Source organism: Lactuca serriola, chromosome 6 (genome assembly GCF_051521515.1).
Source record: "Lactuca serriola cultivar US96UC23 chromosome 6, Lser_US96UC23_V15, whole genome shotgun sequence".
Taxonomy (NCBI): Eukaryota; Viridiplantae; Streptophyta; class Magnoliopsida; order Asterales; family Asteraceae; genus Lactuca; species Lactuca serriola.
The window spans coordinates 25,849,930-25,869,456 of NC_136413.1; the positions used below are offsets into that span (position 1 = coordinate 25,849,930).

At 31.3% G+C, this 19,527-nt stretch overlaps 1 protein-coding gene across 1 annotated transcript; it reads left to right on the forward strand.

The window, feature by feature from the left end:
- Positions 1-7,672: 7,672 nt before the first annotated feature.
- Positions 7,673-9,838, forward strand: LOC145059337 (Golgi SNAP receptor complex member 1-1-like). Its single transcript, XM_079007197.1, has 5 exons — positions 7,673-7,840; positions 8,474-8,707; positions 8,788-8,955; positions 9,343-9,456; positions 9,561-9,838. Exons 1-5 carry the CDS (start codon positions 7,802-7,804, stop codon positions 9,672-9,674), a joined length of 669 nt encoding a protein of 222 aa, XP_078863323.1. The 5' UTR covers positions 7,673-7,801; the 3' UTR covers positions 9,675-9,838.
- The last annotated feature ends 9,689 nt before the right edge of the window (positions 9,839-19,527 follow it).

Consider the following 19,527-nt stretch of genomic DNA (forward strand, 5'->3'; position numbering starts at 1 on the left):
AAGTTACAATAGAAGTACCACCTATAGATCTGAAAACAATGATAAAGAATGATAACAAATTCTAATATTTGTTTGCTCGGTATAAACACATCAAAGATAAAGAAGCTAATTCCGATCTACAAAATGCTTTGATTGACCAATTATGAGAAAACATTTTATCGCATTAATATGTAATATTTATTGAAGTGTTTGTGTAATATTTCCAAAATGCATGTATGATATTTATTTTGATTTTTGTTAAATTTTATTTTGTTTTATTTAAGTAATGAGTTGTTTCAATAATACGATTATATATGAATAAGTAATTATGGTTATAGATTTTTAATAATAAAACTTATATAGTTATATATTAAGCTACGGATCGAGTTTGTAAAATTTTAATAAATATAAAGGTTGTTTTTATAAAATTATAAAAATAAGATAGACAGGAATATACATAAAATATTCTTATAACATCTGTTTTCTTTGATGAATCGAACTAGGCTTTTAGAGGGTCAAAATGTTGGATTTTTTTGGAGAAAAAAGGGTCCTCACGACGTGAGGAGGGCCGCATGAAGATTTTATCCGGGAATGGGCTCACAACGTGAGCAATAAGAGCTCATGACGTGATGATCGATGCAGCCCAAGCCCATGAAGTTTTAAGGTTTCCCACGTATTTAAGCCCCCTTAACTCGGTTTTAGAGTTCATTTCTCAGCCTCCACCTTCCCCTAACTCAGAAAACCCTAACCCTAATCCATCTTGGTGATTTTGGATACATTTTGTGTTTTGGTGGCTAGAAGAATAAGAAGAAGGAGAAGTTCTAGAGTGTTGGTTCAACAAGGATGCTTCATCATCATAAACTTGTACACATTTTGCAACATTATAAGTGTCCAAGATCCAATCTTTATGAGCTCAAATTGCTAGATCTAAGTTCTAAGCTCCTTTTTGGCATGTTTATGATGTATTACATGCTTGGAATCCATAAAGTTGGCAACTTTATGGATCAATGAGTCATTCTCTGTGATTTAGTCTTATGGATCTGAAGTATGGTTATAATTTATGAATCTTCGTTGAGTTTGGGGCCATTTCTTGTGATTTTGACCTAAGATGGGTTTAGATAATTCTTGGGGGCATGCATGTCCATCAAGTAATCATTTTTATTGGATTTTGGAGTCCCTGTTAGCTTCTGGAAGAATTGGGATTGAAAGCTTAATGGATTAAGGACTTAAAAGTTGGATTTTTTTAGCCTCAACCTATTCTCACGACGTGAGAGACAAGGTCTCACAACGTGAGAAGCGTTTGGTCCCATTTCTGGTTATCTACTTGAGGCTCACGACCCGAGAAGGCTTCTCACGACGTGAGGGCAACCCCATTGACTTTCACTTGGCTAAGTTGGCTAGGTTGAGTCATGACGAGCTGGGATCTGATTGAGTGAGCTCTCACGACGTGACCAAGGCTGGCCAGGACGAGATGTGGTTTTGGGCAATGTTGGGCCATTTTGGGCTTTGAGTTGCTATCTTGGGCTTTTGTGTGATTGGGTTGGGCCTTGGTCTTGGGCCAAATAAGAAAAAGGGTAAAATGGTCTTTTACACTTTAGGAAGTTGGTTTATGGAGTGGGCCTTGGATTTTGGATTATCGGGATAATTATTGATTAAGATTGTATTTTGTTAGTTGGCGCGAGGCTATCCGGTTCAGCAACCTGAGCAGGAATTGGATTATCAGTGGATTGAGGTGCGTCCTTCCTCACTGTACTTGCAGGTCCAAGGCACCAAGGCCGACCCTTTGGATTTGATATCCTGTTATGTGATAGTGTGTCATTGTGCTGTAGTGATCTGTTAAATTGGTATCCTGGTATATAAGATGATGATATGCGTAGTGATATGTAGATATGCCTGACTGTCTATAGACTGTTTATATGTTTATATGCTATATGGGCACATATTGTTGGTGGTTGAGGCTTTACTGCTATGTGCGTGATCTAACATATAAGGGGCATTACAACCTGCTGGTTGATTGGGCCAAGGGTATTCCATCCCGAGGATGACTGGACCCGTTATATATATTGGCATTCCAACCTGGGGTATTCCATTTTGATGGATGACTAGACATGGAGGTTGACTGGGCATGGGGGTATTCCAACCCGATGGTTGGTTGGACCCGACATGCTTGTTATGGTACATATTGAGACTGGATTGCTTTGTGCATCAATCAACAGGTCAGGGGTATTCCAACCCGATGGTTGATTGGACCAAACATGCTTAAGATACGAGGGTATTCCATCCCGAGGATGACTGGGCCCATCGTAGACATGTCTGGTATTCCAACCTGAGGCTGATTGGGGCATGAGTGTTTGTGCATGCGATTTGTTTGTGTGGTGGTATATTAGAGGAATTCACTAAGCTTTGTGTTTACAGTTTTGGTTTATGGTTTCAGGTACTTCAGATGACCGTGGCAAGGCGAAGGCGTGACCGTACACATCCTTGGTTTTACGACTGATTGAATCTTGGTTTTACCTGTAATTATTCTTTCAGAATGGCGAAGACTTTAGAATGAGGAAGGCCAATATTATGCTAGTATAAGGAAGGATACTATTCTTCGGTTCTCATACAAAATTCTTTGGTTATGATCATGTGGTATGCATTATGTCAGAATCATTAAAGTTTGTAAGGGTATTTTATCATCGGATTTGATAATGTGTATTTTTTTGGCACATACATGAGCATTGCATATATTAAATGATGAAGATAAACGTGTTCTCATAGAATGATATTCTTATAAAATGTAATTCTCGTCCGATGTTAGTCTTATAGAATGCCATTCTTGTAAGAATGGTTGGAATCAAGTTGACTCTGGACCATTGAACAAGATCAAGTGCATTTTTTCAAGAATTGTATATTTAATTATGTTATTTTTTTAAGAATTATATATTTAATTATACTAAAATTTATCAAATTATATATGTATGAATCTACATTTAGATGTCCATGAATATACAAGGATCTTGTTGTTTTTCAACTAATGGTTCAAGAATGTTGTCTTCTTAAAGAAGTTCATTTAATCAAAATATGTATTCTATCAGAAATATGTATCCTGATATTCTTGTAGAATACCATTCTAACAGAATAAAACCGGTATAATTAAAAACTATGTTAGAATTCAAATTGAATTAATTAAAAAAATCAGAATTTTTAAATCAAGAGAATAAATTATCCCCAAAAATCTGGATTTTTTCTTTTTCAAAATTTATCTCAATTGTCTAAAATACACTTATATTGAAATTAGATGGTTTTTTTCAATTATTTTTAATTCAATAATATTTATTAATCACTATCTTAAAATAAGCAAAATAATTGGTTCACAATCAACCCTACATCCACACAATAAATAGTTATAATAAAATAACCTAGCCATATATATATATATATATATATATATATATATATATATATTAGTCATTATAATTTTGTATATGTTAGGTTACTAGATGTGGACAACATGTTAAGACATGTTATCATACCAAAAAGTTGTCACCTCACATTAGAGCTGACAAAAATCGACCCAAGCCGCAAACCCAACTCAAAATTAGCGGGTTGAGTTGAGATTTTCAACCCATTTAACTTAAATGGGTCAACCCGTCTAACTCATTTAATTTAATAGGTTGAGTTGGATAAAAATTATCAACTCGTCAACCCATTTAACTTTAATCTATATATTTAATTTAATATTATTTGAATATTACTACTTCCGTCCCAAATTGATAATCCATTTTTGACTTTTTAAGTCTTTTTTCTTAAACTTTGACGTTAAATATTTTTGTGTTTGATAGATAATACTTGATGCAAAATATATGAATAGATTATATTTTAAATGTTTTTTCATTGTTATAAATTTTATCAAGTAATATATAATACAAATAAAAATATTTAAGGTCAAAGTTGAAGAAAAAAGACTTCAAAAGTCAAAAGTGGGCTATCAATATGAGACAGAGGGAGTATCATGTAAGTATTAATTTGTAATTATAATGTTGCATTATTATTATCTATGTTTAATAAAATTCAGTCCTAATTTTCATCATTTTTTAGCGTCGATAATACTGGTCACTTTCCAAAATTACTGTGAAATTAAATATTTTTAAAGTTATTTGAACAATTTATTTGTATTTATGAATTAAGATTGTGCTTTTTTCATAATTATAAAGTTTTATTTATGTTTTATAATTTAAGTGGTATAATATTTAATTATATAATTTATTTAACTGATTTTAAATTGGTTAACCCAAGTTTAACTAATTTATTTAATAGGTTGGGTCGGAAACTACATAATCATGTTAACCGGTGACAACTTATTTATCTAAAAGGTTAGGTTGGGTTGGAAATATCAACCCATTTAAATAAACAGGTTGAGTTGGATTGAAAATTTCAACATAATTATTAAATGGATTGAACCTGAATCCAACCTAGGTCGACCCATTGCCACCTATACCTCACATGTTATGTAAACCATTGTGTTATAACATTAATTGTGGAAATGAACGACATGTTTTAAAACCCACTAATTTCTATGTCATCATTTTTTTGATTTATTTACTTTCTATTTTTTCCAATTTGTTTTTTTATGTTATAGTATTTATAAAAACAAATATAAATTAATAAAGCATGCTATTTAATTAAATCCTAAATTAAAATAATATTTAAAAACTAAAAATAACATTATACAATTGTACGTCTGACGATGTTGGCGTTTTAATCAATTTTGGATCTTTCTCATAATCTCCCATATTTTTTCATACTAAAAAATTGGAACAATTTCGATGCGATATTGCTCCCTCGTGGCTTTAAACAAATCAAAATCTTTCGTACCACTTTGCTTTTGCTAAGCAAGGTTGTTGTAGATCGTATTAAACTTGGTGCACCTACGACTGGTTGGAGTCTACTTTCTAGTAAGCATATCAGTATTGCGGTATGGAGGTTTCTTCATAAGTATGAAATTTTCTCAGCATGAATTCCCAAAAACCAATTCTCGTCATATTGTTTCCTACAAGTTCATTTTTGGAAGTCTCACACCACGCTACTGCCAAAGCGTAGTCCTCCTTCGGTGTCTACCATAGTGAAAGTTCTTCGCTCTCCGTAATCGCTTTCCCTTTATTTTCCCTTTTCCCTTTACTTATTCGACTACCTCCCACTATCGTTTCAGCAACCATATCTCATGTAGATTGTGTGAATGGTGGTTGTGTGGTTGTTTGTGGGGATAATGACTTGAAAGGGTAACGAACTTTCGACTTTTTTCACATTTAGTCACTAAACTTTTTTTCGTTATCTATTTGCCATTGAACTATTAAAATTGTTCACATTTTACCCTTATGACCGGCTGTTACCGGTCATAAGGGTAAAATGTGAACAGTTTCAATAGTTTAGTGGCAAATAGATAACGAAAAAAAGTTTAGTGACTAAATATGAACAAAATCGAAAGTTCGTTTCCCTCTAAAAAGTTCAATTACTAAATGTGAACAAACTTCCTCTTGTATTATGTTTTAGCAAATTATTTATTTTTGTTAAATTGTAGCAACATTTGTTGATGAAGAAATCTATGAAAAAAAAAACAAAACCCTGAAAATATATTTAAAAAAAACAAAAAACCGAAACCGAAATAAAAAACCAATGATTTGACATTTTCCAAAATAAAAAATCAAAATTTCCAATCTGATTTTGGTTTTACAAAAAAATGAACCATTCTCACTGATGTGAATTATGACCATTGGTTTGGCATGTGGAATTTGTGACATCCCATGAATACGTAGTTACAACATCGTCTGAACTCGTAATTCATAGTAAGGGGTTAGAGTATCATCGAATGAATACGTAGTTACAATAACCTTCCTTGGTCCCTCTTGCTGGAACTCTTCTCTTTTCTTGCAAAATCACACCAAAAAGCTCAAGATAGCTCTTCCTCTCACTCTACACACTGAAGCTCGCTAGGGTTCTCACTTATGGGAAAGGTAGTCACAATTGAAGGCCATAAGTGCCTTTAAATATGGCTCGGGCCCAAAGATTTAGGGTTTCTGCCTACAGCACGGACTCGTCGAGTCGCCTCACCGACTCGTCGAGTCCATTCATTAATCTGAGTCATCAGTCGTGACCTTACTCGACGAGTTGAGGCGTCAACTCGTCGAGTCTCTCTTCTTAACTCAAAAGAAAAATACTTAAATTATGATACCTGAAAATCCGGATGTCACATTTTGTTTTTTTATTTCATAGATTTCTTCATCAACAAATGTTGTTACAATTAAACAAAAATAAATAATTTGCTAAAACATAATACAATAGGAAGTTTGTTCACATTTAGCCATTGAACTTTTTAGAGGGAAACGAACTTTCGATTTTGTTCACATTTAGTCACTAAATTTTTTTTCGTTATCTATTTGCCACTAAACTATTGAAACTGTTTATATTTTACCCTTATGACCGGTTGTCATATGGGTAAAATGTGAATAATTTCAATAGTTCAATGGCAAATAGATAACGAAAAAAAGTTTAGTGACTAAATGTGAACAAAGTCGAAAGTTCGTTACTCTTTCAAGTCATTATCCCTTGTTTGTGGCATGGAAGAAAAAGTATTGAAAATTTGTTATTGTTGGTTTGGGTTTTTGTTGAACGTAGGGGGGTGTAAGAAATTATATTGAGGATGAGATGAGATTAAAATAGTTTCTTTGAAATGATATTTGTGGTAATTTTTGAGAGTTGATGATGTTCATATAATCTCATATTACATGAACCCGGTTGGAATGGATGTGTTTGTGTTTGGTGGAGGGGTATTTGAGTTTTTCTCCATAGTTGAAAAAAGGAATTGATTTTTGAATATATTGAGATAAAGAGAAGAATGTTGTAATAAATTTTTTATGTAAATATAACATATATAGGTAAAAATTTATATGTAATTTATTATTATTATTTTTAAATTTGACTGTTCACAAAGGTCTTTTGGCCATTCAAAATTGAAAATAAACTTGTTACGAGTCGCTTTGATGACAACGGGAGATAACATAACAAGTGGGAGGCAGTGTCTGTATAGTTACCACGCCATTGAGTGTTTGTCACGCCGACTCTAACGCCCCTCAACGTGCCTATAACATGTAGTCTTATAACTTATTAAAATGAGTAAATTACACGAATGGTCCCTATGGGTTTAGGGTAATTTGTGCATTTGGTCCCTAACTAATTTTTTTAACTCGGACGGTACTTACTGTTTGTTTTTTGTTACGGGATTGGTCCATGTCTTACCTAAAAAAACTATTTTGCCTTTGATTTTTTAATTTATTTAAATAAACACACCACCGACCCTACTTTACTCTCCTCACCTTACCTATCCCACAATTTTTTCCTATTTAAATAATAGTATTTTTAGGTAAGATAGGGACCAAACGCATAACAAAAACAAACAGTAGAGACTATCGTAACAAAAACAAATAGTAGGGACCTTCCGAGTTAAAAAAATAAATTAGAGACCAAACGCATAAATTACCACAACCCATATAGGTACCATTCCTATAATTTACTATATTAAAATAATTCATCCCAATATAGTATCTAATTGATTTTGTATTTTAACAAATATAGATATATAATTATTTATTTCGTATGTAATCAATTTTAAACATATAAAATGAATAATAAATTTGTAATATCAAATGAAATACTTTCCTTCGTCTTCAAGCGTCTGTGGTCTCTCGCGATTCCAAAGAATTTCTCTTCGTCTCTTTCTCTCTAAAACAGTTATCGAAATTGATCGGGAGTAACACAGTTTCCTCCCTTCTTTGGATTCCCAATGGATACCCCAAGCTCTTGGGATTCCTTGCGAAAACAGGTTTGTTTCTTTTATGTATTTGATCCTCTTGGTTCTACATATCTTTATTTTGATGGTTGAATTTCAATTTTCCGATTTTTGTGCCTCTGCTATCATAAATTATATGCGATTTTGTGTGAATGGAGCTACGTTTGGGTATAGCGCAAGCATTTGTTGTTTCTAGGATTCGTTAGTCCACGGGAACGTTTGAATTAATTAGGGTTTTTATAGACAACGATTAGCGGGATCCAGACTGGGATCTAGACTGGAACAATTTGGTTCGGATGTTGATAAATTGTGATTCTAAGCATTGGTCAGTGTTAGAAATGATTGATTTGTGGCAGGATTGAAGCTTTCTTACTGGTTGAATCTCACATTTTGACATTTAGATTTACATCTTCTTAGAAAAAGTAAAGATTGCTTAAGTGCTCTATGATTAATCAGATTTTGATTTCCTATATCGATAGTAAGAACAAATTGTTATATCAGTCATGTAGATACATAGATCCACAACTATACGTGATTGTTTCAACTGATTAACCATTACAAAATACTCCACACATTCTGAAGCTGCTAGAAAAGAACTTTCTGCATCTTTTGGCTTGTCGACTATTGAGTTGTTTATGATGTATGACATTGACTTCTTTTCTGTAGGCAAGAAATCTTGAAGCAGAGTTGGATGATCAAATGCATTTATATCGTAAACTAGTGTCAACAAAAGTCGATGATGGAAATGAGAGTAGTAACCTTGGATCAAGTATAGAACAGCTACTTAAACACCTACAACAAGTAATTTCCCAAATGCAAGCGTGGGTGTCATCAGGTGGATCAGAAATCTTTTCTCATACATTGACTCGTCATCATGAAATTCATCATGATCTCACTCAGGTACACTTCCTTCTTCTGTTTTTTCATCTAAACATCAAGAAATTCATCATCATGATCTTACTCGAGAAATGAAATTGTAGGAGTTCAATCGACTTCGTTCTAGTCTTAGAGCTAAAAGAGAACATGCATCATTGCTTGAAGATTTTCGTGAGTTCGATAGAGCAAGATTAGATATAGAAGAGGGTGGTGGGTCCCACGAACAGTCTCTTCTTAAGGAACGTGCTACTCTCATGAGAAACACAGGACAGGTACTAATTACTAGAATGTTTTTTGAAATACAGGGTAAAATCGTCATTTACCATATAAGGGTAAAATGGTCATTTACCACCATTGAATCTGTTTATTAAGTACAGAAAAGAAACACCGTGTATTACAACTCTTTATATAATAACAAAGTTAAGTTAAACAAATACTAAAACAATATAAAATAATTAGATAAGGGTATAATTGTCATTTCACATGGGTTATGGGTTACAAAAACCAAACTTTTATTATTTTTTACTTGAAATTATATATTGTAGCTTGTATTTAGTACTTACATAAAAGGGATCCCCGGATATAAACCAGATAAGGGTAAAATTGTCATTTTACATATAATTACATAAGGGTAAAAATGTCATTTTATTATTGTGTAGATGGATGGTGTAATATCCCAAGCACAAGAAACCCTCGGTGCACTTGTGTTTCAACGGTCAACATTTAGAGGAGTGAATTCGAAACTTAGCAACGTTAGCAGCCGCCTTCCAACTGTAAGTAAAACTTTACATTTTTTTAAAATTTTTTTTAATTAATTGGTTTTATTTCTTTATATTAATAAAAATATTTAAGAAATATTTTTATTTTTTATACACAGGTGAATAGCATTATATCCGCGATAAACAAAAAGAAGTCTATGGACACAATAATTCTTTCTTTAGTTGCTTCCGTTTGCACGTTTTTAATTCTCATTTATTGGATCACAAAATAGCAATAAATCATTTTTTTCGTACATTATATATATTTTTTAATTGTAGAATCAACCATTTTCATAGTAATTTTTTTTTGAGTTTTAGTTGTATATATTTGAAGGAAATTCATTTTTGGTGATCTTTCAAGTTGTAAATTTCTATTTGATTGTTATGTTGCTGGTTTCTATTTGAGCTTCGATGTGTTTATTTTATTTGAAATATGAATATGAAAAATGTTATAAAAAACTTAAATAAGGATGATAATTGGAAGATGATTTTTTTTTGAAATAAATTTGGGTATATTAAGGACCAAAAATGTAATTTGCTATAAAAGAATTGATTTGATAATACATAAGTAGACAAAGAGGATATGAAAGCAAGAAGGTTAATTGATGTGACAATGTCTTATGTTTTTTTTTCAGACATGGAAATCTTGTAAAGAGATTTGATTTACTTTTTGGTTAGATTAGACATGAAATTGAATCATGTGGAATCATATGCTATGTTTAACAATTACTCCCACTTGTCCCACACATCAATTGCCTCTATCAAATTCTTTATTTCCTAAAAAGAAATATCATTTTTTATTTTTGAGGCAAGTAAAGCTCTTAAATTCTACTCTTATTTATTTATTTATTTTTTTTGAAAAGTGAGCTTGTTAAATGTTTCATAAATATCCGCTTGTACTTTATGCACTCTTTATATTAGTGATTGTTCTTTTTTTTTTTTTTAATTTATTTATTTTCATTTTTTACTTTTTATTAAGTTAAACATTTAATAATTATATATGGTTGTTTTTATATTTAATCAAGAAAAATTATACATGATTGATTCTTATTCATGGAACCTGGACACAATGAATCTTATTTATAGAATTTGGACATAATAAATCAAAGAGTTACAAAAAAAAAACTCAGCTTAATGTGTTTAACACAAACCACATGATATTACAAAAATATCATAATCCGAACATGACACGACACGATGTCGTGATTTTTCTTTTGCTAATAAGAATGCGACCATTTAAAAAAAATAACAAACACGACAACACAAAAAAAACATAAAATATTTGTTTGTTTATTTAATTCATGCTTAATCATATAAATATGTCCCAAAACATAGAAGTTGCATACAAAGTTAAGTTCAAAAAGCTAACTAAGGTTTAAGACATAAAAATAGTAGTACATTTCTAATTTATGACATAAAAAAAGTGCATTCAAACTTATATATCCATAATTGATTCATATTTATTTTTACTATCCAACCCCATAATATTTTTGGTATGTTTTCAAAACAATAAATATAAACATATTAAAAATAGTTAAAACTTAAGAGAAACTAAATATCATTTTATCTTTTCTTCATACTTATCATCCTATCTATGTGAAATGATGACAAATATCACATTTTAATAAAATTAATAACAATTTAAAACACTTGTCATTATTTCATGAGTAACAGAATAAATATGAATAATAATAGGAGAATATTTAATTTCTCAATACTTAAATATATTTTTTCAACCAAGAAAATAATAAAAAACTTATCCACTTTTAATTCAAAACAATCAATCTTTTATCTATTGACTTTTTACATGATTGTACTTAAAACCAGTTTGAGATTCGTTAATTTTAATTCTAAACCCGTTAATAAATACATAAATATCAGGAACACTGGTTTTCCTTAGTAGTATTTTGGTAAGTTGTTTACTATTGTTTTAGATATATCAGGTGAAAACCAAACATTTTCTTCCGATTAGATGTGATATTTCTTTTAGACAAAGAAAGTATCTCCTTATAAGGAAACATAATTCAACGGAAATTGACAACATATTTCAATGAACACGACATGTACAGTTTAAGTTTGAAATAATCTTCCAATAATGAAAATTTATACTGTTCCATGTTTCTTTCATATTTTTAATGGATCAATCTTGAGATTGAAAGGGAAAAGATCACATCAAATATACAAAGTTGAAAACATTTATATTTATTCAACTTGTCGAGATTAAAAGGTTTTACACATCAAAATATAATGGATCTTATTTCTTTTGACTAACATATATATGCCTTTTAAAAGGTGATAATATTTGTAAAACTCGCACATAAAACATTTCAACAAATACTTCGCCTTACCAACTAAGTAACTACTTATCTAGAAGTCGATAACATATAAATGTTGGAAGTAAAAATGCTAAATAACACAAACAATTCCAAATTAATATAATGGGTGTTATTATATGTATCTCATTCATTCACATAAATCGTCACATCATCGGGTACACAAACACTATTATACTTATATTGGGGTATACAAAACAATTTTGGAGGGAGGGGGGGGGGGGGGGGGGGGGTTACGTACATAATTTCTCAATATAAATTCTGCTAAAGGTTACAAAAATGTTTCTTATTCCGGCCATAATTTTGGATTTTATCGAGCTTTTGGTACCAAAGAACTAAAATATATTTTCTATTTGTTTTATCTTTTTTCTTTTACTAGTCTATAGTAATTACTATATTTAAAAATAAAGATATTTACAAATTTGACTACATATATCTTTACTATTACATGAAATAACCAAGATTTTAACACTTAACAAAAATGAACAATGTTCCAGAAAAATGAACATCAAATTTGGAAATGGGATGTTTTGGAATCGAGATCCGACGGATCTTACCATATTACACCCCCCCTCCACACACACAAATAAAATATCATATGTGGTGCCTAACACATTCCAAAAATTTGCTCTAGATTATCTGAAAAATTGCGACGAGAAGAAATATGGATTCATAAATAGAGGAAAAATACCTTGAACCATATTAGTTATATGTTTTTTTTTTTGTTTCAATGATTTGTAGTTAAAAAGTCCAAAAAGTTGTGTTAGAAGAGCGTATAACAAATCCAGATGTCTTTGTTTTTCCAAATAAAATATAATTTTTTTTTCGGTATGTGTCATGATGTATTTAGGTTATTCAAGTCTTGATCGAAGTTGTAGTTAGCTTAAGAACCAAAAATAATATCAATATTACTATGAGAAAGATAAACCTTAGTCCATAATTTGAAGAACAATTTTAAAATGGTTTTTTATTATATTTGAAATATATCGATAAGTTTTTCTAGTTGTGGTTTGTTTGTTTGTTTTTTTGTTATAAAATAGGTTTTTCTTAAAAAGGATTTTAGGGTTGTGTGGTACTATTGATCAATCTAGTTCCTATGAGATTTATTGATGGAGTTTGAAAACAAACTTAATATCATTCCTTAATTAAACGATGCATCTCCTTCTTTTTATTCTGTTGCATATTTAGAAGACGCTTTTGAAGAGATTCTATTGTAATCGACTCGGGATTTTCATTGTCTTCAATATTGGTATAGGGTGAATGCCTTGTTTAAGAATGCATTTTCTTAGAATCGTTTATGTCATATTTTAAAACAAAATCGTTTCTCATGTTCATCATTTGCTACAATATTTCCAAATTTAGTGTACTATATATCGAGATTATTAAATTAAAGGGTGTACTTAAAGTATATAACATGATAATTCCTAACCATACAATTCTAATAAGCACACAAGACTTAATGTTGTCACTAATAATGGTCTTTAGGTACTCGTCCTTTTCTTATTCCTTATGGTTTAAGCCTAGGTGTGGAAAATCCAAACCTATTTTTCTTAAACTATGGTTCTGATGTCAACTTGTAATACCTTATATTTAATTACATTTTAATCCTTGATTTAATCATGTTAATGATGATATAAGAATGTTAATGAATGAGGAATAATTTTTGGAATATATCTTAATTAATAAATTTCATTGAAAATGGTGTTTGAAGTATTAAAGTCGGATGTAGCAATGTAGGTTGGTGTTGTTGGCCAAATGATGTGCCCTATTATTCACAAGGTCCATGTGTTTTCCTTTGGAAAAAGACAAGGGTCGTTTAGTCTTTTGAATCCACCACTAAAATGTTTTTCAACTTAATCTTGGGACATCAAAAATTCAATAAGCCAGTTTCATTATTACTCTAGTGACTAGAAATGCTCGTTAAAAGTGATAGAAGGCTAATAAACTATAGTAACACTGATGAAATTTTTTGGATCGAAGAAGTACCTATAACTCAAAGTATTTATTATTTATCAAGAAATCATTGACCCTTCCAATCAAAGATAGAAGTGGAGTTGTATATCAATAAGGTAAGGTGAGTTTGTACGTGGAGTACATGCTCCTAATCCTATTTTCACGATTTGATTGAATTGATTTCATATGATATAATTCTATGTGCAATGTGAATACATAAATAACTTGTGTATTTCATGAAATCTATTTTAAGAAAGGAGGATTTCTTACTTTGAGATAACCTTAGTTGATTTGAAAATGTTTCTAGCATCCTACTTGTGTACACACATAAGATTGGTGACTTTGGTAGTCATTAATGATAGACACATGCGGTTTTACTGTTTCAAGTGATTAGATTTCAAGATAACCATCACTTGCACAATGGATGTTAGTTTCCCTATATGGTACATAGGTGGTGGACCTAGTACGTAATAAATGAGTTGAGAGTGTAAAGCATCTTATGTTCCCATTATTTACACATGCTCGATTATTCCACTATCTGAAATCAAGCTGGGAGTGTAAAACATGGAAACTAAATAATGTTTACAAAAAATTGGTGGTGAGATTGGACCTTGAGATTAATTTAGGGTTGGGAATATAAGCATATGTAGTGCTTATTTGATTTTGTCTATTTATTACATTTTGAATTATTGAAGTTTATGAAAATTGGTTTACTTTTCCAAATAGATATTTTGGTATTGTTAATTCAGTTAAGATGTTTATATTTTGAATTATGTATCTAATGTACCCTTTTTAGTGACCCGATTATGATGATGAATGCATAATAGTAATGATTAATGTGAATCAAACATAATGGAAGAACACACAATGTAAATATTCTCTATTTAAGCTCCATTAGACTAGAAAAAGTTTACAAAGTGGGTCTTGTAATGATTTATCTCTCTCTAGACTAAATCTCACACAAATAGGTTCTTAGTTTAATTGGGAGCTACTCACTTCCTATTTATAGGAAAAACTCAACCCATTACACAATTTAAGAGGGTAAGCCTACATCACATCCAAGGAGAACTTTGCACCCTAACATTCCCCCCCTCAAAGTTAGGATTGGATGTCCCAGCTTCAATATCCAAACGAGCTCCAAGCGATCAAGACCAACTCCCCCTCGAAGTAACACCGGTCTTCAAATCCACTTTAAAAAAGAATATCCAATAATCTTTGAATACCCATTTCAAATTTCTCCCCCTTTTTATAATCAACAAATGATTATAAAACCCACACGGGTATGAGAAACGCTCAAGGAATAAACCATACGAAACTCCCCCTCGATGTGAGACAAAAATAAAACTCTTCAATCCGAGAAAATCCAAAAAATATGCCGATGTCTTCAAATCTTTGACTTCCCGGACTTGAAAATGAACACACATTGTTCATATACCACGAAAAAATCTTGCACCAAAAAAATCATGAAAAGCCGAGAAATTTTTTCAAGAATTGTGAAAAATTCGACTTTTGGGTGAGAGTTGCAAGAATTTTGAAAAATCAGTACAAACATCCATTTTCACAAGAACGTTAGGGACCAACTGCAAAAAATCAGCTTCAAATGTGAAACTTTACCCCAAATGTGAAAGTAGGTATAAAGTGCATTTTTGCATAAACTTCAGGGACCGAATTCGAAAAATCTTCCCACTTCACAGAAATATACCCCTGATTTGAAACTGGGTATAAACTGTCAAAATGTTGAAAGATTAGGGACCATATTCAAAACCTTCGAACTCCTTCTTCCCCAATTCCTTCTGATGTGAAATAACACAATACTAGTCGAAATCAACTCCAAACAAGTTACCATACTAGTCAAACTCAACCTTGAACTTTCGACCAAGCAAAGCAATTTAACTTTCGACTATCAAACTCAAAACAAGTTTGACTCAGACTCAATTTTCGTATAATTGAATTCATCTTTGAACTGTCGATTAATGAACGTTTGACTATCAATCCAAATCTCTTTCGATACTATCAATATTTTGGCTTTTGACTGTAGATCACAAAATACTTTTGATTCAAGCAAACATTAATTGAAATTGAAATTAAATCACATTCGATTCCATACTTGGTTCAGTTTTATCAAAATGTGAAAGTGATGTGAGTTAGGATTGATTACGAACACAAATGATTAAGACAATCAAAGCTGTAAATGAATACAAGATGTAAATAATGTCTGTTTGGCTCAATTAAGTCTGAATGAGTACAAGAATAAACAAGAGTACAAGAGAGAATTCACCAAGTGCTTGAACATTTGTTTACTTTATGCACCTACCCTATTTATAGGGTACATTAGGCTCGCAAAAAGTTACAAGGACTAAGCATCTAAGTGTCAAAAACAACTATGCCTTGTAAAATAGATAGAGAGTCAAAGTCATGTGGATTTCGACTCCTTACAGACTCTGACTATTTCGACTCCCCAATGTACACATTTCGAACCCTATAGAAATACTTGCTCTCGACTTGAATCACCAATCCATTCACATTCGAATCCAAGCAAAGTGCTTCAAAATTTCGATCTATCTTTGATTTACAGTCGAAGTAACTGATTGTCAAACTTTCGATCCCAAGAACCACTTTCGATTTCTAACCTTTCATTCCAGTTCATCTTTCCAATCGAAATTACAGAATCAATTTGAATATACATTGGACTTTCGACCATAAATATCAATCGTTCGAATCCATTCCATATAACATTCGATTCCATATTTTGATTTTCAACTCTAACACGATCATTCACATTTGAAACTTTCGATTCCTTGAACTCAACTGAAATCCAACAATTTGCTATCTAAATCAAATTCGATTCCCAGAAACTTTCAACCATTCGAATCAGACCATTTCCTCCACTTTCGATTCCAAAATCGATTAAATCACAAACTTTATTTCGAATAGAACTCTCATTATCTGATTTCGTTTCAAGCATTCAACAAACAATTTCGACTTCTAGTCACCGAATCACAATCGATAATTTGATTTTTACTTTTTGTTTGACTCTTCAATTAAATTGACTTCGATTATCAAGCTTTTGTTTTAGTAGTCTCTAACCTTTCAATCTTAGTTTGAATATAAAACCAGAAGTTCGACTCTATAGATTTTATGTTTCGATTGCAAACTTAATCATTCAATTTAGAGTTTTTTTTCAATCGAGAAACCTGAAAAGTGTTATCGGGTTTAAATTGAAATGGCTTCATGAACTGTAAAGTCACATACGATGGGCTTCAAATGAACAATAATCGATGATTTGTTTTAGGCTCAAGGTTGATCAAATGAATATAAAATATGATTGGATTCGAAAAATTGAAAGAAAATGAGATTGGGTTTGAAAAATTGAATGGATCAGTTATTCAACTCACAATGAACAGTAATGAGATCATAAGAATTTTTGCCATCATCTTCATTTCATTATCGGTTCTTTAATAAACGATGTATCGATCTCAACAAGAATTTTTCAGAATCCATTTGTGAATTTGTGAAACCTCCTTGAAAACCATTTTCCCATTTGTAATACATGAATCGAACATGGAAGATCTAGGTTCCATGTTTAGAACTATGAAATTTCCAAATTGCACATTATACCATCCATGATGCACATTGTACCATCCATGGAACTTCTTCTCATTTCTCCGAGATCTAACTTCATCATCATGTTGAATTTGAGAATCTACAACAATTTTGGCTTTGAAATTCGAAACCATTGCAACATTTGATGATTTTTGCTTTGGAACCCAAATTTTCTTCACTGATTTTGGCATCAAACCGACATTTGAAGAATTTTTCTTAGAAAACCAAATTTTATTGTTTTTGATATTCTTTTTCTTCTTCGTCATCTTTTTGGATCTTGAAGATTTGAAATAAAAAAAACAACATCATTCTTCACAACTTCAACTTTGCATTTTGAATCATATCTTGGATTGAAGGCTTTCTATAAGGCACCATTCCTTCATATGAATCACCTGAACACAAACAATCATCGATTTGAACTCAAATTAAACAAAAAAATTCACAACTTCAAGAGAACCGCATTGAATTCCTTTGTCTTGAATCACATGAACAACCGGGTAAAGTGCAAGCACATTGACACCATATTTGCATTCATCCAGGAAAATTCCTTTATTGATTTTATCTTCTTTCTTCTTCCTTCTTCTTCATGATAAGTTGTAACGAAACAATTAAGCAAAATTTATGATTATCATGATCAAGAGGATAACCAATCATCTCTCGACATTCATGTTTTTTACAACAAGAAATGAGTGAATTTTCTTTAAGATACCTAGTTGTAAAACAACGGATAAGTCCTTCAAAACTGTATGGAATTGGAATATCTCCATGAACTACAATCAACCTATCACAAAATTCTTTTTTCATTTCAAATCCAAAAACAAAAAGATCACAAGAAGTTGGATATTTCTAGTGAGAGAAAGTGAATTTGAAAGAAATCTCTAGAGAAAGAAAGTGAATTCGATTGAATTTCTAGAGAGAGAAAGAAAAATTGATCAAAATTTTGGAGAGAGAAAATCGAATTTGAATCATGATCAAAGAAGTAACTCGATTCCTACAACCAAAAATACTCTCAAAGAAAGAAAACTTACAACATGAAGTTTGATTAATGATTCACGCAATCAAAAATGTCACAATGGATCAATTTCTTGAGAACTTCAAGCACCCACTCTGATACCAATTGTAGTGACCTGATTATGATGACGAATGTGGAATAGTAATGATTAATGTGAATCAAACATAATGGAAGAACACACAATGTAAATAATTCTCTGTTTTAGCTCCATTAGACTGGAAAGAGTTTACAAAGTGGGTCTTGTAATGATTTCTCTATCTAGACTAAATCTCACACAAATGGGTTCTTACTTTAAATGTGAGATACTCACTTCTTATTTATAGGAAAAGCTGAACCCGTTACAAAATCTAATATGGTAAGCCTAAATCACATCCCAGGAGAACTTTGCACCCTAACACCCTTGACTTGGTTTATTGGAATTGTTGAATTGGGAATGTTTAATTTGAAATTTTTTAGAAGCTTGACTTTGATTTTGGATGATTGCCATCATTCAACACTTTTTAAAAGTCGGCGTTCAATATACTAACTAGGCTTTCCAAGCCCAATACTTATATTTTGATACATACTCATGCTAAAATTCTAGATGAAGATCGGACATAGAAGATTATGGATATTTTCAAGACATCTATTCTGAATGTCTATACTTAGCTTGATTTAGTGTGAGTTTTTACTTTCCTTTCATATTTTAACAATTTATGTTTCCATGGACTTTGGACCTATATTCCGCACTACCGAAAAAAGAAAAATGATGAACTTTGAAAACTTGGTTTTACAAACTACTACAAAAATGACACATAAAATGGGTGTTTCAAACACTTATATTCATATAGTTATTTATATTAACATTCCTTCATACATTTAAGACTGTTTTATTGTTTTGATGAAATATTTAAGTGTTTTAATTGCGATGTTCGCCATTACTTTCATTTTACATACTTTCTAAATGTTTTAAAGATGATTTCATACTACCCTTATGAGGGATGTTACTATTTATAGGGTACATCAGACTTGCAAAAAGTTACAAGGACTAAACATCTAAGTGTAGAAAACAACTACGCCTTGTAAAATAGCTACAGATTTGAAGTAATGCTAATTTCGACTCCTTAAAGACTCTGACTATTTTGACTTCTCACTATACACTTGTTAACCCCTATAATCTCCCCCTAGTGAGAGATGTCGAAATTA